Below are 22,729 nucleotides of genomic sequence, written 5' to 3'. Positions count from 1 at the left end.
GGGAAAGATGTACTGCATCACTCATTTTTCAAGTTAACCTGGCAAAGTTCCAGCAGAAAGCACCGTATAATAATAAAATCAACAAACATAGCTTGGAGAAGTAGACAGTCAGCAACTTTAAAATGAAATAGACTAATTTTACTGACGTTTTCCAAAATGGCTGGAAAAAAAATAGAGAACTACCCAGATCGTTGGTTTTACAGGGCTGTCCCGTTGTATACTTGTGCAGAAGACTAAGCTGTAAGATTTGGGATAAGATTGAATAGCTTCTGCGCTACCTAAAAGCTGCATTGTTCTTTCCAAGCAGTGGAAGCAGATGAGCATTATTAAGGCAGGTTCTAAAAGTATCAGCTGTCTGTTGGTTAAGCCACAAACTTTACAATTCTGTGCATTTCCCTGCAATTTGCAGGGAATTTTCATTTTTGCTACAGATTAGCAGCACCTTAATCTCAGGTGCATTTTAACTGCAAAGTGAAACTAATTCTGTACTTATTTTGAGCAGTAAGAAAGCTGGAATATTGTGATGTCTTTTGACATTGCCCTAACACAGTGGTGGTATTCGACCAATTCTGGAGAGCTGGTAGGAGCGATGAGCAGTAGAGACCGAACTGGTTCTCTGCTGGCTCTGCTGTTGGGCCCGCCCGCCCGGGCTCCCATACTCACCTTTATCCACTGAATTTGAAGCGCAGCTGCTTTGCGCGGCAGCTGCTAAAGCGACCGGGATCGCGCAGGCTTGCCTTGCAGGAGGCGAGTTAGAAGACTGCTGCGCCTGCACAAACGCCTCTGCGCAAAGTGCGTGTTTAGTGCGTGTGTGCATGCAAAGTATGCCCACCAAACCACACCCACCAAACCGGTGGCAACACTATTTGAACCCCACCATTGCCCTAACATTTTTCCTTGTTACCTACCAGGTTTTTTATGTTTGGTATTTAAAAGCAATGTTGAAATTGGGCATACTACAAAGCCTCATATTCTAGCTTTTTATTTATTGACAAGAATGAGCATGATTTCAGCTTCAAATACAGCAAGTTTATAAGAACGGGATTCTGTTAATGAGCTCTACTTCTATATCCTTCAAGTGTATAGAAATATTCTCTATTAAGAATTTTCTGGCCTGGAATAGATAAATTTGGGTGATAAGAGACGAACAGCTGTCAGTCCAATCTCAGGAAATTAGGTATTTCTGCTACTGATCACCCTACCAACAAGAATATGCCTTTCCAGGAGAGCCATTCTGTGAAAGAATTCAAATTACAAGTGTGCCCGTTAACTCAAAATCTAGCTCATCATCTATTGCTGATACTCCCATTGAGGTTTCAAAACTCTTTCCTGACTAGAAGAATAAATTGTTTTCACTTGTCTTCAAAAAAAATTGTATGTTTTAATGACTACGATCTGCCATCACTCATCTTTCCAAACTGTTCGTCCAATTGCTATTCTATGTTAAATGTTCACCAGAATTTAAATGTCTAGATTCAGGCTTTCAACTATATTTTCTATAAGGAACAGCCACCTTAGAAAACATCACATCACAACACGCAGTTAAGTTTTATTTGGAACATTTAATCTTGGCAGATACATTTTAAAGTGCAATCTTCCGTTACATAATCCTGTAGTTCTGGAATAGCTTGAAGACAGATGAATCATCTAATTTCTTTAAACTTAGCTATTAAAAGCCTCCTATTTTTAAACTGATCAAGGACATTCATTGGCAATATAATTATTTTTGTTTTGTGTGAACAGGAAGCTTTCTAAAAGCACTTATTTGACTTGCATCTTAATATAACATCAATTTAAAAAATTTATCTTCATTTGGGAAAAAATGGAATATTTACTTGTTTTATGTTGCATTATGAACACGAGAATTTCTGCCAGATTTCTCCTTGTGGAAACAGGTATTTCTTTACAGAATCTTCTTTCATTTCAGAGGAATATCCAGCCTCCTGAAAGAAAAAATTCATCTTTAAATATATATAACTAAACATGCCCTACTAGTATGTGCTCAGTATGGTTAGTTTAATGTGGTACATATTTTAATAGTAATATGAATTAAATGCATTTATTAAATTTGATTTGTCAACAATTCTTGAAAGCTATATAGAAGGGAATATTTAATGTATTTTTGCTTCAAAATCAAACGGGGACATTTTTTCTGTAAAACCACTGCCTCACATTAGGCTAGGCTAAGAAAGTAAGCTGTTGAAGTCCCTAGTTTATTTGATGGTGAAATGGAAAGTTTCAACTTCCCACTTGCTTCAAGGTAGTTGAAAGTTATTTTAGTAACTAATATATAAAGATATGAGGCAAATATGGACGTACAAAGCTCATTTGAACATCCTTTAGGAAACAGCCTGACACAAATTGGTAGATAGTGTTTTGAACTGTGTGGAATAGAATTTGAATGCTAAGAAATCTTGGAGCTGAATCTTGCTGCCTTACATTTTTATATAAAAAAATCATGCCGAGACCTCTGAAAATATTTTAAATATTGAACTTAAGGAGTACCTGGGGTGGCATGTAAGATGCGTTCATGATTACTATAGGATACTTGAAGTGTTCATGCAAGTGGTCTACATATTCACACATCCTAAAAAGAAAAAAAAAACCATATTTACGATTCAAACACACTTGTATTTATTAAGGGTTGCTATTTCACCTATAAAAATATACAGGTTGACTTATAACTATAATTGGAAATGGATTTTGGATTATAGGCTGTTTTGGTTTTAAGGTGTTCCAGTTCTGAAGTTGCGGCATCTCCATGACTGGATCCAATTTTACGACTTCTGTGACAAAAATGGAGTTAAGCGAATGATGGGCATGGGCAAACCAGTCATTAAGTGAACACTGAGGTCATAAGTGCAAACGAATCATGATAACATGACCCTGGGACACTGCAAACTGGTACAGGAGAATAAAGCACCTGTCCTGGCCCATTGTAATTCCAAGTGGTTCTTTATGCTGTAAGTTGAGGACTATCTGTAGATATCAGTCAGATGAATGAAGCTTGCCAAGGCTGGTAAGATATAATCTTGTTCCCATTTTAAAGACATTTTCAAAGTTATATAAAGAAAGCTTTATTCTGGATCTTCTCTAATCAGAAATTAATTTTTGTAGCTTGATTACAGCTACACACAAGTACTTGCTTTAAGTGTTTCAAGATACCACAAGAAGCAACAAAATCTCTTACCTATTTTCAAGGCTGCCAGATACTGAAATGTAGTCAAATATTATTAAGTGCTGCACCAACTCACAAAGTCCGACCCCTCCTGCATGAGGACATACTGGAACTGGGGGGGAGGGGGGGGGAAGATGTAAAATTTATTGATATTTTTTTCCTCAAAATCCCCGCCTAGGCTAGATAATCTTTTCCAACTGGCCCTCCATAAATGGGAATGAAATGATAGCTTACACTATCTAGATCGGAGCTCAGCATCTGGAAAGCCACATGCTGTTCATTACTGTTGTAGAAATATGTGATTTGTTTTGATACATAGTTCACACCTCTGAGCTTGCTTTTAAACCAGGCTTCTGGGTGAAGCCAAACTCTCAAAATAAATACTGTATATCAGCTACAAGGAATTATAAAATGTGTCACTTCTTGCGTGTCGCTGTTTTTTAACATTTCTGTTCTTTCTCTTTTCAATGTTACCGCAGCATTTCCAGGAGTCTTACTTTTAAACTTCTTGGCCATCAGCAATACAGACAAGTTTTCATTGACGCTTCCAAGCCTACAACTGTCCACCTGGAGGTAGCTCAGAGCCTCAGCTTGCAGGAACTGCTTGAACATCACTCTGTTATGGCACTGCAGATAATGAAAACATTCTCTTAAGTCAAAACACGGCATGATTAGAAAATGCTTATAAAAATGTTTGAAAAATCCAAGTAATTTAGAGCATTTTATTCTGGATATGTCTCCCTTTACATTCCAAAAACTTACAGCTGCTGCATATCTTCCCAATATCTGGACTCTGGATGGGATAGAAAGTGATAGTTTCCACTGTCTAAAAGTATAGTATTCCATAAAACAAGTTAGTTATACGAAAGTATGGAGATATGCTAGTGGTTAAACCAGTCCATTTAAAAGTCATTTTGAGCTATCATTAACCCTGTTTTAAGCACATTAAAATTAACATGGACCTTTTCTTAAAGGTATAAACAGTGTAAAGAAAAGTGCATTTATGGGTACCCCAATAAAAATAAGCATGACAAAGTAGCAAGATGTAAATTGACACGGTAGATTGGAATACAGATCATCCTTGACTTAGGGCTGGTTGCCTAGCGACCATTTAAAGTTACAACAGACCCCTCCCAAGGTACTTACAATCCAGTTCCAACCCCCACTGGCTACCTTACCCCCATGTGACTACATTTTGGGCACATAGCAACCAGCCAACATTTATGGCTATTTGCACTATCCCATAGTTATGTGACTGTGATGCGCAACATTTTTTAATGAAAACTGGCATTTACTTCTGATTTGTGGTAATGGGTTCTTTAATGACCCACTGCAAAAATATTGTAAAATCAGGTTGGTCACATAGATGACCTGCTTTATAAACCATTACAACTTACATTTATAACGGGCAGGTTCTATTATGGTCATAAGTCAAGGATTATCTGTATCTGCAAGAAATACTATTTGTCTGCAAGGAAAAAATAGGCAGAATAACAGAAGTGAAGAAGCTGAAATGTTCCGTGACTTTAGAATTCAAACAGAGAAGCATTTACTGCACAATACCCGAGACTGAACAATTGTTGATAAGAAAGACAAAAAAAGTTTGGCTAGTGGATGTTGTAGTGCCCGGAGAGAGCAGAAGTGAAGAAAAAGATCTGGAGGAAATACCAAAATACAAAGGTCTGCAAACAGAAGCAGAAGAATTGAGGGAAAAGAAAACAGACAGTACCAATAGTAATAAGTTTCTTAAGTACAATCTCAAAATACTACTTGACCACTACTTGAACACCACTGGCATTGACAAAATCACCAACAGTCAATTGCAAAAAGCAGCTTTACTTGCTGCAACAGCTTACATCCTGCTTTAATACCATAAAAAACACCTGCCTATATCCTGAGGAAGACTCAATAGCTCAGATCTCAATAGGTGTCATACTCAAGGCCCGCAGGCTGGATCCCGCCCAGAAAGTGCTTAGATCTGGCCTGCCAGTCCTGGAAATAGCAAAGGACCAGCCCATGGTACCTCTGCTAGTGAAAACGGGGTATAGGGGGCCATGAGTGGCCCCCACATGCCCCATTTTTGGCCTGGATGTCCTCCTGCAGCACCCTGCCAGCCAAAACAGCATGTTGGGGGACCACAGGCCAAAATGGGACCAGCAAAAATGGGGCACGGTGGGCCACAGGCAGCCCCCGCACACCCCATTTTTGATCTGGACACCCTCCTGTAGTGACCTACCCCATTTTGGCTGGCAGGAGTGTATATGTCCCGTCTCCTCTCCCTGCCCACAAGTCCATGGACGACAACTATAATGTTGATCTGGCCCTCCAAGAAATCCAGTATGACACCCCTGCAATAGCTGGATAAAAATGCAAAATCTAATTTAAACATCTAGCTGACTGTGATATCAATCATAACTTCCAAACAAATCTTTGACTAAATATGAATCTTAAGATAAACAAAAATAGCTTGCTGAAGGACAATTTTATTGCTGCTTCCTCTTGTTCTACATTCTACATAGACATTGCAAGATATACCCAGAAGGTAGAACGAAGAAAGTTCAAGTCATGAATTTAATACAATTCTGAGTACATACCTACTAAACATGGAGTTCAGTAGGGCTTACTCCTTTTTAAATAGATTAAATACCAATGCCATCACATACATATACTGCGTAGTCGTATATGGAAATGTTTGTCATTTTAAAAAATGTCGTAAAAATGCACTATCATAATGGCAAAAGTAGTGTCTCCTGCTGGAGCTTTACTTTCAGTGACTATGTAGACATTTACCAAAATTTGTTACAAAATTTGTAATTCGTTACTGTTGTCTTCTGCAAAAGTAACTATAATTGTAAAATTTCCCACCCAAGACTCCTCAGAACATTTGAGATTAGCCAAGGTTGGTCAAGTGCTGCCCCCTACTGTACTCAATTGTCATTGCACAATATTACAGTATTCCTTTATTTAATCATAAAGAGGATGGGGATGTTGTTAAAATTAAGCTAATTTCAACTGATAGGAACTAATAGGATACAGAGCTGTTCAAATCAGCTGGGTCTGGAAAGAGACTTTTTTGAAGTCATGGGGATCAGCCCCTTCTCTCAAGGAAATATTTCAGCCATTCCCATCCATCAGACTTCTAATGACAGATCTAACTAGTCAGCAATGAGTACAGATCAAGTATATGGTAATTATCTCATTTCTGAGAAACTTATCCATATTTTAAAGTTAATTAAACTGAATGGTATTTAAAATGCCCACACATAAAAACATGGTTTAGTCAATACTTATTTTTTTCTTTAACATATAATAGCACCAAGTAGTAGCAATCTTCTGTTTTTATCAGAACTATCAGAACAAAATTTGCCACAGAATTCAAGACAAATGTAGGTTTAAAAAAGCTATGGTGAGGTATCAGAAAGTTATCTTGTCAATGTTCAAAATATATAATTAAGGTTTAGTAAATAAACTTACTTGTTCTCCTGTTGCAACACCAATCCCTAATGGTGCTAATGCCTAAAAAAAAGCCCACAGGTTTTTAAGCATGTTCAAATATAGTTATTCACAACATATAAACAAAATGCCATTTCTACAATTTGTCCATATTATACAATTAGAAGAAAGTTGAACGCATCAATAGAACTGCTAGTATTTTTTGCTTTGAAATTAATCAGTTAGTTGATTATATAGGTTTTTGGGATGTTAGATACAAATACAGTATATTAAATATTTATGTTTCACAAGATTGACCAGCTCATGTATGAAAATACATTTCAGGCTTTTATTATAGACTAAAAAATATGAAAATCATTTAAATTTAATGGAATACATGTTGAGTATGTGAAAGAATCTCTTACTAGGCAGATGTTAAGAACTTTTGCTAGAATTCTGAAGTTCCAATGTAGCTCTCCAGCCAATAAATCAACATGGTGATGGATAACAAGTCTTTTAACTGAAACAATGTCTCTTACCTTAGCAATTGTTGCATGCCCGAGAATATCATCAGGAGAAGTTGGTTCCTCAATCCATAGCGGTTTGAACTCAGCTAGTTCAGTGACCCAGTCTATGGCTTCTCCCACTTCCCATCTTTGGTTAGCATCCAACAACTAGGAATAAATACAATCTAAATTCAGGATGGTGCTGTTCCTGTAACTATAACATTAAGACAGGTGTAGAGTGACATAGGCTGAAGACAAGTTCCCTACTGCTAAGATGGTCAATGCCCTAAATGACATGATATCTGCTGGCTAATAACACTGAAAATTTATTTTGAAGAAGTGTTACTGTTATTTTTATTTCATTTTTTTTAAAAAAACAAGATTACATTTAGCAAGAACCTTGAGACTAAAATCAAATTGCTCTATAACTCCTAAAAAATTCATGGCACTAAAAAGAAAATTTGACTAATCCATTTTTAGTAAGCTTTTTTTCTATTTTTCAAATCTATATATATAAAAACAAAATATCAGTCATGCATCATCACAAAATCTCCAGAACCGTAGAGCCTAAAAACTTGAAATTTGGCACATATGTTCCTCTTGGCTTCTAGGTGCTCATTAAGAAAAGATTTTTCAAAATGACCATCAGAGCATTACTATTTCATAAATTATTATTAACATGCTCTGATGCTAAGGATTTCCTCTCCCACTGCCCACCTGAAAAGAAATTTGTTCCAAATGCAAAACACAAGCAGAGGAGAGGATATTTTTTTAAAGTAAGCACTTGTTTACCTAAGAAAGTGAATGAGCATCCCATCCTATGTAAATTTAAATTTTAAATATGGGATTTGACTTTAGCCTCCTTATGGTTTAATATATGTATTGGGAATTCATGTACATTTTGTAAGAGATTCCCATTGCGTATCTTAAAAGGGAGAACTTAAATTATTTGTTTGCACTACTTTAACTTGTATTAAATAAGGCATACTATCTAATAAAATCTATCTTCTTCTTCTTCTTCTTCTTCTTCTTCTTCTTCTTCTTCTTCTTCTTCTTCTTCTTCTTCTTCTTCTTCTTCTTCTTCTTTCTTCTTCTTCTTCTTCTTCTTCTTCTTTTCTCTCTCCTCTCTCTCCCCCCCCTCTATATGTGTGTGTGTTTTCCTAAGTTTCCGCGGGTATTTAAATGTATGGTATTCAGCTTTGTTCGGGTATTTCCCCACGTCATTATAGTTGTGCTTTCAAAGTTGTAGCAAGCAGTCCATCTGCCATCACGCTTCTGCATAGTGTCGTGACTCACAGACGAACACAATACAGAAGCCTGATGATGGCAGATGAGATTCTGCCGAAACGTTGCTACAACTTTGAAAGCACAACTATAATGACGTGGGAAAATACCCTAACAAAGCTGAATACCATACATACATACATACATACATACATACATACATACATACATACATACATATACATACATACATACACACATACATACATGCGCAAAATACCACTCACGCATTATCACATCTCCAGAACTATAAAGCCTACAAACTTGGCTTCTAGGTGCTCACTAAGAAAGGATTTTTTGAAATGACCATCAGAACATTAGTATTTCATATATTATAATTAACACGCTCTGATGCTAAGGAATTCTACTCCCACTCCCCACCTGAGAAGAAATCTGTTCCAAATGCAAAACGCAAGCAGAGGAGTTTCAGTTTCAGTTTTACTTTCACAGCACCAAGCAGCTTTAGTACAGAACAGTTCAGCTAAGCCATGCCCAGGCTCTTTGCTGTCTCCTTGCTTACATAGCAAATACTGTTTCAGTTTCCAAAGAGCCCTCAACTCTCTCACACACTGACAGGACGCTAGCCAGATTAATATCGATGGATGTGGTAGGCAGAGGCAATTTTCCCCCTTATTTTCCTCCCCAAAAACTAAGCCTGACCACATAGTTTCATAGTGAAGCATGGGTATCAAGCTAGTTCTAATATATAACCTATTTGGCATCCTACAAATGTACATACATACCAGTATATTTTCAGGACCAATCATTTCTCTAACAAGTTTGCATCTCCGAATGTCATCCTGGAGATCTTTTCCGACTTTCACTTTGAACCTAAGCACACATTTGTAGTCAAATATGAGCTATTTCTCAAGAACTGACACACCTATGAAAATTTTACTGTAGAAAAACATTCGCTTGTATCATTCCATATTATCAATATTATCAGGGGGGCCAAAATGAGTGGGGAAGTTCCATTGAGGCTGGGCTCAAGTAAGATTTCTAAATTTTCTAAAATTCAAGGAATTTGACATTACATGAGGATTTGTTTATGGGCATTTTGAACTCCTGCAAATCCTTTCCCAATCCATCCAGGCCAGAAGTCCATAACCTCCGGTCTGTGCCATGCGAAAAACTGGGCTGTGCAACCAAGGGAATCCCCATCTGCGAGACGCAGGCAGCATGCGAAACCACGCCCCCTCCTGACTGTGGAACAAAACTGGTCCCTGGTGCCCCAAAGGTTGGGGGCCACTGATCCAGGCAATGTAAAACATGCCTAGTAAAATGATTCTTCAAACAAACATTAAAGGAAGTATCCCAAGATCCTCAAATCCTTACTTGCCCAACTTGAGCTTTAATTCCTGATGGCTACATGGCCATGAAAACACCATGGAAGTATATAATTTTTTTAAGAAGTTTCTTTTCTTTAACATCTGTAGTAGTGTTTCTGAACTTCCAATCAACGTTCAAGTTCTATGGCTTTTTCTGCCTTGCCTACGCAATGCAGCGAGTTAGATCAGTGTTTCTCAACTTCAGCACCTTTACGATGTATGAACTTCAGGAATTTCCCAGTCACTAGCTTGGGAATTCTGGGAATTAAAGTGTACACATCTTAAAGTTACTGAGGTTGAGAATTGCTGCACTACATCCTTGAGCCATCCAAGAATGAATGAGGTCCAAAGCTGTGTATCTTGAGGTCAGCCAAGGTTGGTTTGATGCCGCTTGGCATCCTAGCTCAAATCTTTATATAGATCTGAAAGGACTCAGTGCTGTTGTCCCTAATAAAATCTGAGCAAAGAATACCAACTCACTGTGTCCATAAAGAAGAGAGGGGGAGAGGGAGAACACTGGCAGGAAGAGAGGTTGATACCCAAAGCATGTTAATGAATTGAGCCTAAACTCTTAAGATGCCTACTTAGCTTTAGGAATTCAACAAGAACAAAACTGTAAATCAAACTCAGCTAGTGGTACCTCTAGCATGTTTTTCTCCTTACAAATATTGGGAAAACATTGTTATATTTTGCCATTCTACTGACTCAATGAGCTGAGTCAGCATAGAGTTGCCATCCAGAGCCCCAACTCAGCAGATTTACTTTCTGTAGTAGGCTCTTCACAAACTAAAGGGTGTTGTGTGGATGACAAAACCTACAGATGTATATAATGCTTCTGTACTTGTTAATCCATCCATATATGCTCTCATTAAGCCGAAAATTGACTTTGGCTTATGTGTGGATGAGCTTATCCATGAGTACATAGTTTTCTAAAGTACTCATATACCCTGCATGTTCTCACATATAAACCCATCCATGGTTAAGCCAATTCCCAAATCTTTCATCAAAATACCATGAAAAATGTAGGTCAGCTTATTCACAGCTGACCTTTTCATGGTATTTTGATAAAAAAATATATATCGAGAGTTGGCTTATCCACAAGGATATGTGGGTATGTCACTGCAAGACTCAACGGTGTGGATAATCTGCTTTGGATAGGAAGACAATCATCCGCTTGATCCTTCTGTCCCAGCAATTTTGGGTGGTTAAAGCTAGAGAGCTGTACTTGTCATGGGACAGGACTAAGGAAGAAACCAGTTGAAGTATACATTCAGTGATACCAGTTTACCAAACGATTATGGACTGTGGGTAGCTGCATTTGTGGAAAACCTTGAAGAGAATATCTGCTGCCAGAAAAAGGGGGTGGTGGGGGAATGGAATAAAGAGGTATTACTTGTGATATACCATTTTCAAAAAGCAGAATTTCTGCAGTTCATTGTAAAAGTACTCCTGGTAAAATTATAAGAAGCACTGTTGCATATCGTATCAACTTCAGAAAGAGAGCCAATGTAGCGTAGTGTTTAAGGTGTAGGACTGACAGTGACAAGACCCAGGACCAGTCAGCTGCAGGATTACCCACCATATCTCTCAGCATCTTCTGCTGTGCTTAGAAGCATGCACAAGAAAAACACTACTGTACCTGGTCCATCCATCCTTCAGAGCTTCAGTGCATAGCTGCCAAGCAAATGACATCAGTCAGATCTCTAGCAAGTATAAACTATACATATACTTATATATGTGTGTGTGTATAATGTATATTTAGGTTTTTTTTAAAAGCGATATAGTTTCTGCAGAAAAATATTTCATAAGTGAACTAACTATGTTAATGCTTTCTTTAATATTGGCTTTTAAGATTCATTGGTCACTTGGCCTTTTCTAACCAATTTTCATCCGATGGCACCTACCCCAACTTGCAAGCCTAATGACTGGGATGACTGTTCTGTGGCTCAGCCAAGTCATTTGAAGGACAACCATTAGAGAAGTCTTGATAAGAACTCTTGTTTAAAAAACAAGAGGTGTAAGTGGAAGTAGCAGTTACAATCCAAGAGTAGGGAGGCTAATATCTTCATCCCTGTTGCAAGCAGAAATAGGGTACATACATAGAACTGTAAAAGGAATATGATTTATTTCACAAACTCTGCCTATCATAAGCAAGGCAGTCAAAGGAGACAAATACATAGAATTAGTTAAGCTTCTCTTGGCAAATGCTAGAACTGAAAGTGGCAAAGGCAGGATTTGGCAATGCAGATTTCTGATAACTTAACGTTACTACGGCAACTAATGAAGCTGCTTTGAAAGAATTTTAGCCAGTCCTAGGTGTCAAAGCAAGTAATACAGGTAGTCTTCAGTGTATGACTATTTGTTTAACAATGGTCCAGACTTATGAGGGTCACATTGGCAATGTGTTTGCACTTACAGCCGGTTGCCAAGCACCTGTGACCATCATTTGCAATCTTTTGGGAAAGCTTCCCCAAAAAGTCAATGTGAAGCTGGCAAAGAAGGTTGCAAGTTATTGCTGCCTGCCAAAAGGACAGCCTCTTGTCTCTAGGGACTGGCTGAGATAACAGCCGATTGAAGCTGAACTCCTCTGGTGCAGAACTGGAGCTCAGATACTTAAGATTTGAGCCAAAATCCAAACAGAGAGCGGAGAAGCAATGTAATAAGATAATGACCATAGGATACCTCAGGCAGGGAGGGAAACCCTGGCAGGGCTAGTGGAGATTGCATGTGACTCTCTCTTCAATAAGGGGCTGAAAATGCTGCTTGGATTTTCAGCTCCTGAATGAAGCCTCCCAGGCTGTTCTCCAATCTCTTTGCAAGCCTTACCTGGGATTGTATCTGCTTACTCACCGCAAGATTGCTTAACAACCATAATCGGAATTTATTTATTTATTTATTTTATTTATTTATTTGATTTGCCAATTGTTTACAAGATAATAAGTATAAATGTATACATAGTTGTGAATACATGAAATGGGTACATATAAGAAAAATAAAAGAATAAGAGAAACAATAGGACAGGGACGATAGGCACGTTGGTGCGCTTATGCACGCCCCCTAATTATGGTTTTGGTTGTTTAATTATGGATTTGGTTGTTTAATTATGGATTATGGTTGTTGAGCAAAGCAGTCACATGGCATATTACTTAACAATGGAAATTCTGGTCCCAGCTATAGTTGTAAATCAGGGACTACCTGTAGCGAGATCGAATTCTACTGCTTTTTCTTCTTGCCTGTGCAATGCAGTAGATTATAGGATTCTCTTTTTTAGTGGGAGAAACTATTACCCTACATGGTAACAGATTGGTCTGGTTTTGGGCTATTTGCTTCTGACCATGCCAGAACGAATTCATGTAATCTCTTTCTTAGGTGGACATTCTGCTCCAAAGATGTCATGCCATGCACAATAATAGACCAGAGATAATCCATCTCCAACACATCCAAGCCAACCAAGGGTACATGTGACCGTTTAGAATAAAGCTTGCTTTCAAAACTTCCCCCGCAGTGTTAATTTGGTTATAAACCGAATTGGCATATTTGTGCATCTCAAAGCTGAAATGAGAATAATCTGGAAAAAAACAAACCTGCTTTAGGCAGTGGTCTGGATAACCTAGCCAGGCACATGATGTGGTATAAGCTGGGTAGCCATATTTTAACATTTGTTCTTCTACAAATATATAAAATGATGCAAGCATTAAATATTATTTCATACCCTGGAAAACCCTTCCCCAGAATGTGATATGGTAATAATTCAGAAAATAATTCTGAAAAATCAAACCCTTGGTTTTCACAAAAAAATAGGGCTGCAAAAAAGTATCATTACTTTCCCAGCAGGTGGATGTTATTTTTTTAACATCCTAAGACCATCTTAAGATACATAATAATCCATTAATTAAATTATTGATTTGACAAGGAAATAAATATTTTTGTGCTTACCCCGTTCTTTCTTTCCTGCCAAACCACTTTGAAGAATCGCTAGTAAAACAAAAAAATAAAATGTAAATCAGATCCAAAACAGATCACTAATTTTGTTTGGTTTGTAAATATGACCTATTAGAGAAAAAAAAAAAGAATACAGATAATTTTGCACAGATAGACTTGTACAATGAAAAAGCTTGTGAATTTCCCTGAAGCACCAAGAAGGGCTATCGTTTCTAGGTTGCAAATATCCAAATGACTGCTAGATGCAGCAAGTACTTAACAATTATCTTCTGTTGCCATTTGCTAATTATTTGAAGGTTGACATTCCATGTACAGCAGGCATAGCAATGAAGTTAAAAGCGCCTAGCCTATGAAACAGAGTTCCCATGCAGAAAGTGATCAGTTTTAAGTCCACTGAAGCATTATTTTTTAACTTCAGCCCTTCATTTCACTTGCAAAACATAAATAATACAGAAAGCCATTCTACAAGGGCTGTAAAGGTTGCTGAGTTACTATATCATTATTGATTGAGATATTTGGTTTTTGCTAGTTTGGTACACAAACAGACCCCAAAATGTCAAGACTGCAAGTATCATCTTTCAAATGCTGCTACTGAACTGGAATATTTAAGGTGATCAAACATGATGAAATATATACAGTAAGAACTGCAGTATTTAATTAATACATTTAAAAGTTCAAGAATATCCCCCGAGTAAGATAAAAGAGCTTGAATTTTGAGGCCTATTAAAACAACTTACAAAAAGCTTCTTCTTCTGTTAATGCATCGGTAATATATCTGAAATCTATGCAAGATAACAACTGCTTGGGGTCCTATAAAGAAAAGAGAAGAGGAAACCATGCTAGAATTAGCTAGAAGAATGACAGAATGATATATACAGTCCACCTTCATTTAAGCTCTTACAGCAGAGGGATATAAGTTGTTTCATTGTATCAAAAGATTTTATACAACATCAATTATAAGTAGAGGGTCTGAACCGCCTAGAACTACATCTTTCTTTCCATAGCTTAAGAATCTCAGTGTAGGATGAAACCAGGCATGTAGCTCCCAATAGTCAATGTAATCATAAAACGCTACACAGGATACTCACTGTGTACTATTAGAGAAATACTCCCCTCTAAGAAGGGGCACGTTGAAGTAATAGAAAACCAGGTGCAGACTACCTGTACATGAAGGATTCCAATACAGGATGATGCCCCCTGGTGGTCAGTGTAACTATTAAGACTAGAAATAATGCAGAAATGTTTTCTCTTGTGTGCAGGAGATAACATCCATGTGCAAAAACTAGGCTAAGTCAGTAAGCTCTTCTTTAATTGGAAGTGATAGGCACATCCCCATTAAAACACAATGGCTTCAATTCACATACTAAGTAACCCAGAAGAACAAGTACAATGACTCTTCCTATTATAACATGGTCATTCTTCTGTACAATTTCTTATCTATGTATTGCTAAACCTCTCCTGTTTATCTGTTTGTGACCTTCAATTGGGTGAAATAGTGTATCATAGGGCAAAATGTTTGCACAAGGCACCTCAAATGGGTTAATGTATAGAACGTGTCCAAAATTTAGGAACCATCACTTCTGTGGGATTGAAATTTCACAAAGTTGTAGTGGCTGCTTCAAATGCTGTCACGTTGCCAAGGTCGGTTGCAATCAAGTCATCATCATTTCCAAGGCTCCCTGCCAGCTTTCCTTAAGTTGATGGGTGAACTGGCAGGAAAATGTATACTCAATCATGACTGCCAATGTTCCCTACCAGCTTTCCACAAGCAAAATCAGTGGGGAAGCTATTAGGGAAATACAAATTGAAGGCCAGTGTGCAGGTAAGTGGCTGCTGCCAGGTGAGGGGCTGAATAAGAATGTGGTGAGGGTTGGGGTGTGTGCGAATGACATGGCACAGAACAGGGAGGGTGCTGAGTGGTACAGCAAGGGCCAGGGAGGATGTTCAAGAATGCATTGCAGGTCAGGGAGTGTACAGGTTGCAGACAGTGTGCGAGGGTTTACAGGTATCTGACATCACATGAGCATAGAGGGAATAGGGGAAGGTATGCAGATCGGGGAGACTTACCTGAGCAACTTATACCTTCCCTGCCAGTTTCCCCATTGACTTACTACCTGTAACTTCTCACAAGTCAATGGGGAAGCTGGTAGCTCCTAATCTCAGGCTTTTTAAAATATATCTGAAATGATGACACAACTGAAACAATGAAAGAACAGGTCACGGGTTATCTAGTTACAATTATTTTCAAAACTGCGTCATAAAAGCATTATATTAATCACTTTGAGAGACCAAGACCAGAAAACAAATAAATAAATAAGGAATATAAAATGCCATCTGATATTCATGAGTGATTGTTTCATGCAGAAAAGAAGTTTTGAACAGAGGTCCAAAAATAAACCAGTGTACAACCTTCAAATCTAAAGTTAAACATTTTTTAAAAATATACAATATTGACAATTTAGTTAGTTAGTTATGATGTCTAGTCTGACTGTTCTCAATATATTTAAGCATGCTAAGTCAGCATCCAATGCTCTGAAAGAAATATATTATTTTTTAATAATGATTTGATTTTTTTGTTATCTTTTATTTTCTTACCATGTCAACCAGCAGCTTCCAGAGAGGCTTAAAAAAAATAAAAGACCAGGGGAGAGAGAAAGAAAGGTTCTGAAATTCTTAAACATAGAAATAACATTTCAGAATTAAAAAAAGATCATATTATACATCAAGCAGGCCATTCCTCAAGCCAGCTATAGCTACATTGTTGATCCAATCTCTAGGGCTTACGTAGTAAGCTGTGCCTGATAAAGTGTCTACTACATCATTCAAGGTGCCAGCTTTGAACTACAAAGTACAAATACCATGAAATCATGAGTATCTAGAAGCTGCTTCCATATAAATTTACTTTTAAGTTTATCCTGTAAAGTTCCTATATATGTTTTCTTGCCTGCAAATATCTGGCAAGTTGTGATAAAGAAAGACCTATTCTTCTGACACCATTTCATTTTTGGAATAAACTTTTTACTTCTACAGACTTGGCACACGTTTATAAATTTGGGACAATAAGTATGTATGGTGGAATCCACTCATTCAGCATATGTGTTTGATTGTTGCTACTTTGAATTCTATTTTGTTTGTTTTTACTTCATCATTGCATGACATCCTGCCCAATATATGGGAAAAGGGCAATTTATGGCTCGCCAGAAATTGCCAAACTATTATTTCCACCACCACAAGTCTTTATGATCATTAGAGGCAGATGGCAGGACTTGCAATTCAAAGATAGTCCTTGTCCCTAGTCTAATCAATTAAGTATCCTATAAAATATGACAATATTGTACAGTGATATTTTGACGAGGCTTCGAGATCTTCACAAAGTTCTTGCAATTACAGCAGTTCTACCTACTCAACCAGTCATCACATTTTTACTACCGTGTTTCTCCAACAATACGACCTCCCCCAATAGGAAGACCCAGCATGTTTTCTAGGCATAAAAAGAAATTAAGCCCCTCCCCCCAAATTTAGGCCTATTTTAAAACATGCGAAATGGGGGGAAGGGCAGGGGGACTTGCCATTAGGAGTGCCCCGCAGGCAGCAATTCCTCGCCACCAGCTGCTCCTAATGGGCGATCATGGCAGAGTGCGGAGAGCTCCCTACTCCTGCCAAGCACCTTTGCTGCAGACCCAAGACCTTCAGCGCCCACCGCTGTTGATTTCCCTTCTGCCCATGCCACCGCCGCGCTTCCACGTTTGGAGCACTGCCGCTGTTTGGAGCACCGCTGCCATTTGGAGCTGCCGCTTCCGCATTTGGAGCTGCTGCTTCCGCATTTGGAGCTGCTGCTTCTGCGTTTGGAGCATTGCCGCTGTTTGGAGCACCGCTGCCGTTTGGAGCACCGCCACCACTCCAAACACGGCTTCAGCTCCAAACGCGGAAGTGGTAGCTCCAAATGTGACGGCGGTGCTCCAAATGGTGGCAGCACTCCAAATGGCAGCGGCACTCCAAACACGGAAGCGGCAGCTCCAAACGTGGCGGCGGAATGGGCAGAAGGGAAAGCAACAGCGGCGGGTGCCAAAGGTCTTGGGTCTGCAGCAAAGGTGTTTGGTGGGAGTAGAGAGCTCTCTGCGCTTCGCCATGATCACCCATTAGGAGACGCTGGTGGCGAGGCTGCCCGCAGAGCGCTCTAGATGAGAATGCAAGGGGGGGAATTAAGTCACCCCTGAAAAGACGGCCTAGCCGTTTTTTCAGGGCTCAAAAAAATATAAGACCCGGCCTTATTTTATGAGAAACACGGTATGTTGATAAATGAAAGAATTTTTAAAAATCCATTTATATTTTTTTAAAAAAATAAAATACAAAACACCAAAATTAAATGATAAGTGAAAGAACGTTTGGAGGGAAGAAAGAGGTGGAGTTTTATTCCAAGTTGAGCATATGTTCAAAGGCACTCTTGCCTTCTGACTATGATTTAAAGCCCCTGGATAGAAGCGAAACAATATATGAAAGTTCTAAAACCTTAAAGATGGATATAGTTTTATTTCATTGTAAAAGAATCACATTATTGTAACTTACTATGAAGAACAACATAAAAATAGCAATGTGGAGAGAAGACCTGAATGACTCAGATTACATTCCTCCACTACTTGTAATAATTGGATGATACCCAATTTTTACAATTTATGAAAACATTGGTTCAAAACCACAGAAAAGCATGAAAGCATGATTTAAACCAGGGATCTCCAACCTTAGCAACTTTAAGCCTGGCAGACTTCAACTCCCAGAATTCCCCAGCCAGCAAAGCAAAGTCCTCCAGACTTAAAGTTGCCAAGGTTGGAGGCCCCTGATTTAAGCAATTTAAGATACAAAGTACTTAAGTCTAGCGGGGCATGTTCATGTTTATCCATGAAAAAATAGAGACACTGCAGAACAGGATGGAAGAGAGCAGTATTTGTTCAAGGACAGAGTGATACTCCTTTTTACTTGTTCTAAATCTTTACCTTTCCTTCTTGTTTGGCCCAAAGATCCCAGACAGCATTCAAAATGGCAGCTGTGGCCAAATGCACAGCTCCTTTCTCGGGACCAATCTATTAGCAAAGCAAAAACAAAACCCGTGTTATTAAATTATTATGACAGCCAAGGACAAGTGTGTAAGGTTTCTATCATTGCTATCATTTGTGGATTACGGAAGTGGACACTTTCAAGAAAATGTTGGATTCTAAAACTGTAAGATACATATCAGCTACACAAGGAAATAAAGAACTATTTAATTCCTTACAGCTCTGCAAGTCTATCATCCTTGTTTAGCAGACATGTTGCAAACATTTATTCATAAGGAAGCACTCAGTGAGATTTAAATAAATTAAATACTATACTATTCACAGTGGTAGTCTATAAATATACAGAATTTTTATTTTGGTGCCTTTGAATCAGTGTTGACTCATGATGACTACCTGGTCTAGATCTGAATCTTTTTTGACACTGAACATTATGTGTGGTGTATTTTTTTGCAAAAGTGAATAAGCCCAAAACGTGTCTGCACAAATTGTATGTGTCAGAATGAGTGAGTTTTGGATAAGGAGGTTCTTCTTATGTGTACCTTTATTTTGGAAGTGACAAATTGAATGGGAAGAGGAAAAGAGGGACTGAAAAGTCAGCTTATATATAATAAATACATTGGGTTGGGGAAAAAAAAGACAGAAAGAGAAATGAGATGGATAGCTATATTTAGGCTGCATGTTATTGGTTTTTAAGAACTGGTTGTAATTCTTCAAAAGTTCACAGAAGGAAGGGAAAGAAAATGGAGATATGCATCAACAGCTATTTATCAATGCTTATTGTCTTGGTCATCTCAGTGCATTCTTTGTCTTCCCAAACCATGTTTCTTCTGGAGCTGGGTACTCAGACCAATTCAGAGAGGTGGCATTGATATATTTAGCTCCTTTGTTTGATCTTCACCCAGGTGACATGGCTGTTGAGTCTTCCAGGTTCTGAAAGCTAACTCAACAGGTCTAGTCCATGGATGCAAGAATGTCTAAAGCAGAGTCCTGGAGATGCAAAGCTCAGGTGCTAAAAAAATATCACAGCTACCTCGGAGCAGTAATTGCAACACAATATCTTGGCAGGCCTATGCCCATATCAAGTTCATGCTACTGATGAACACCTGACTTCAGATGCCTCAAAGAGGATTTTCTTAAACAAAAGTTTGTAAGGAGAGGAGAGTTTAGAGTTGACTGCCCAACTGTTCGCTGGTTCTATTGAGGGAGTCCTGCTACTGGTGGAAAAACAAGGCTCAAAATGAACCCTTTCCCCCCCATCCTCTTTCTTGGTTTAGCCAAAATATCAGTGACGATTACTCAGAAGAACTCCTAATTCATCCCCTAACCCAAGGCAAATTTACAAAATGTTTTGCCCTTCCTCAGGTATTCAAGGTGATTTTTATGTGTTATCCAATCAATATTTCAATAGGATGTGTGCTCCATTTTCACACAACAGGAATTTTATTCCTATAGGATTCATTGGCATTATCACATATGCAAATTGGGGTGACGGGAAAGGAGAGCCCTTATAAGCATAATTCCTCCTCAAACACCCACCATGTTTTCAAGGCTTATTTTAGGCTTATATAGGAAGAAATGGTGCCATATTGGGATTTTAGGAGTAAGAATGCCTCACGAATAAGTGATTACTGATCAAATTTAGGACCATTACAATATGTAGGCTTTGTGATATTCATCAGATCAATGGGATTTTATTTCAATTTTGACCTTGATGTTAACATTTTTCAGATATTGTCAGAAGCTGATGGGGAAAATAGGAAGGGAATTCAAAACTGTCAAAGTTGGAAGTGTGGAAAGTCACAACATTCCATGACTTAAAAATGTAAATGAATAAGAGGTTTGGTGACAAAAATATCAGAATTCAAGTAATATTTCTATTTTAGGTCATACTAATGCACTATTTTCTTTGAAAGCCTTATTTTATCTAGTATTTTGTATAAAGCAACTATATAAAATCGAATTATTTTCTCTTATTATGTTCTTAAAAAACACATGCATATATTAGCTTGTTGAAAATATTATAAGTTATCTTACCCATCGGAGCTGCCCATCACTGGTGAGCTGTCTATAGAAGCCTCGAAAATCACTGATTATGTCATCCAAATCTTTATTAATTATATGAATTGACAATGCATGGACTGCACTGATAACTGAAAGAAATAATCACCATCTGGAGATTACTATAAATGCAGCATTATCTATTTAGAATATGGTGAACAATGGAAAAGAAACTAAAATATAAAAATAAATAAATAACAGGATTGTAATTGTAATTTAAGAAACTCTTATTATTGGGTATATGAAAGTAACACACACATATAGATATCAAAATTTGGCCCCAGAATCTGCCTCTCTTTGTATAAAAATAGAAATTCCAATACTGACAGAATAGTGAGGTTTCAGAGTGTTTTTCTAGGCACACACAATTCAATTCCAATAAACTAAAATAAATTCTAATAAAAAAGAGGCAACTTGATTTAAGAACTGCAATATCAGTATTGTAGGTGTGTTGTGGTGGAGAGAAGGTAAGCAACAAGCAGAGCAAGGTAAGCTCAACTATTTGATTTTAAGGCCCAAATCCACAAATACTGATTGCTTACACAGGTCAGAACATCAGTTATGATATTGACTGACCAATCGAAATGGGTCATCATATTGTCAATTTGGGTTTCCTAAATAAATCATGGCATAATGTGTTGTATTTAATCCGGCCTTTGAAATTGAAATGGAAACACATCAGAAAAGTCGGTCCTGAAGAGGATGTTCTCCAAAAAAAGGAAGCATTTATCGAAAAAGGAAGCAAAAGGAAGTTATTTATCGAAAAATTCTCATGGTATGGAAAGCCAAGCCTAAGAACTTACCCACTTCAGTGCCTTTTCCCAGCGTAAATGTAAAGCCACAACCTTTCAAGCCATCGGGAGCATCCGTTTCTATTACCACGTAGGCTGCGGAATAGTCTGGATCTGGATGCTTAAACAGAAGAATCAAACAAACCCTCGGTGTTGGGAAAGCAGCGCAACGCGTACAGGTCCGGATTTACACGCGACGCTACTGACAACCGGCGCGGCGTCTGTAATCCAAGCGCGTTAAAGTCCAACCAACGGAACTTGCCTCAAGTTAACTTCCAGGCAAGCAGGCCGCAATGTGGGGCGGGGAGAGAAAGCAGCCGGAGCTCCGTTTAACTTGAACAGAGCCCCCAAAGGCCTGTCTAGACGAGAAAGGAACAGCGCGGAAGAACGCTCTCTTGCAAGTTGCTGTAGAACCGGGTCGAAGAACTCTTGGGCACTCTTGCACCCGAGGCCGGGGCTGCTTGCCCTCCCGACGTCCAGGCCGTGGCTTTGCCTAGCACCGCTGCGCTTACCATGGCATCTGACCCGTGTTGGGCCACAGACGTGGGGAAGCGGACGTCGCTCACAGCCAGACCCCGGATCCTCCCTCTCCCCATCTCGCAGGCAGCGCTCGGCACTCCACGAAGCGGGGTAGCGACTCTCACGCTTGGGAATGGCTCGTTAGACGCCGATTGGCCCTCAGGAAGGGCGTGGAGAAGGGGAGGGAGTTGGAGGAAGAGGGCGCCCGGCTTGCTTGCCAAACAAGAGGTTGAGCTTTTGGTCCCAACCTCTGCAATCGGTTGTCAGGTCAAAAGGACCTTTTATAAATGGGCAGCCCGAATCTTTTTAAAAGGTGTTAGAGCCGCTTACGACTTCCAGTAACCATACTAATAAGTGCAGTCTGGGGAGAGGGGAGGCATTTGGCAACAATTCAAAAGTGGGTTGGTTTTTAAAAAATAAAATTAAATTCCAGATTATTTTTCAATTTTGGGATTTCCGGATGGCGTGTCATCCAAGCCCTAGCCACATCCAGGCCTCTTAGCTTTTTTCAGTTTAGGTAACGTCAAGACTAAAGATTCTAGGTGTAGTTGGCCATCCACGCATCTAAAAAAGCTTTAAAGCGGCGGCCAGAACGTCAAACCGTTCCCCACCTCTTCTTCTCTCCTTCCCCTCCCCTCAA

At 38.7% G+C, this 22,729-nt stretch overlaps 1 protein-coding gene across 1 annotated transcript; it reads right to left on the bottom strand.

Moving 5' to 3' along the window:
- Nucleotides 1–1,542: 1,542 nt before the first annotated feature.
- ENOSF1 (enolase superfamily member 1) lies at nt 1,543–22,671 on the bottom strand. Its single transcript, XM_026670305.2, has 16 exons — nt 22,083–22,671; nt 21,583–21,691; nt 20,756–20,871; nt 18,662–18,748; nt 16,266–16,292; nt 14,408–14,480; nt 13,665–13,703; nt 13,313–13,395; nt 11,368–11,402; nt 9,144–9,231; nt 7,150–7,284; nt 6,653–6,694; nt 3,676–3,805; nt 3,191–3,290; nt 2,506–2,587; nt 1,543–1,943 (listed from the first exon to the last, which is right to left on the bottom strand). The coding sequence occupies exons 1-16, from the start codon at nt 22,164–22,166 to the stop codon at nt 1,851–1,853; spliced, it is 1,323 nt and encodes a 440-aa protein (XP_026526090.2). The 5' UTR covers nt 22,167–22,671; the 3' UTR covers nt 1,543–1,850.
- Between the last annotated feature and the right edge of the window lie 58 nt (nt 22,672–22,729).

The sequence above is a fragment of the Notechis scutatus genome, chromosome 3 (genome assembly GCF_049901735.1).
Source record: "Notechis scutatus isolate UNSWTSFEM ecotype Mainland chromosome 3, rNotScu1.2, whole genome shotgun sequence".
NCBI lineage: Eukaryota > Metazoa > Chordata > Lepidosauria > Squamata > Elapidae > Notechis > Notechis scutatus.
The sequence above is the reverse complement of the archived record's forward strand: the minus strand, read 5'-3'. Positions and strand labels throughout refer to the sequence as shown.

Coding starts and splice junctions, on each gene's coding strand:
- ENOSF1 (XM_026670305.2), bottom strand. CDS start 22,166: ATGGGGAGAGGGAGGATCCGGGGTCTGGCTGTGAGCGACGTCCGCTTC. Junction 20,872..21,582: donor GGGAAAAGGCACTGAAGTGG/GTAAGTTCTTAG, acceptor TATTTCTTTCAG/TTATCAGTGCAGTCCATGCA. Junction 1,944..2,505: donor CATCTTACATGCCACCCCAG/GTACTCCTTAAG, acceptor TTTTTCTTTCAG/GAGGCTGGATATTCCTCTGA.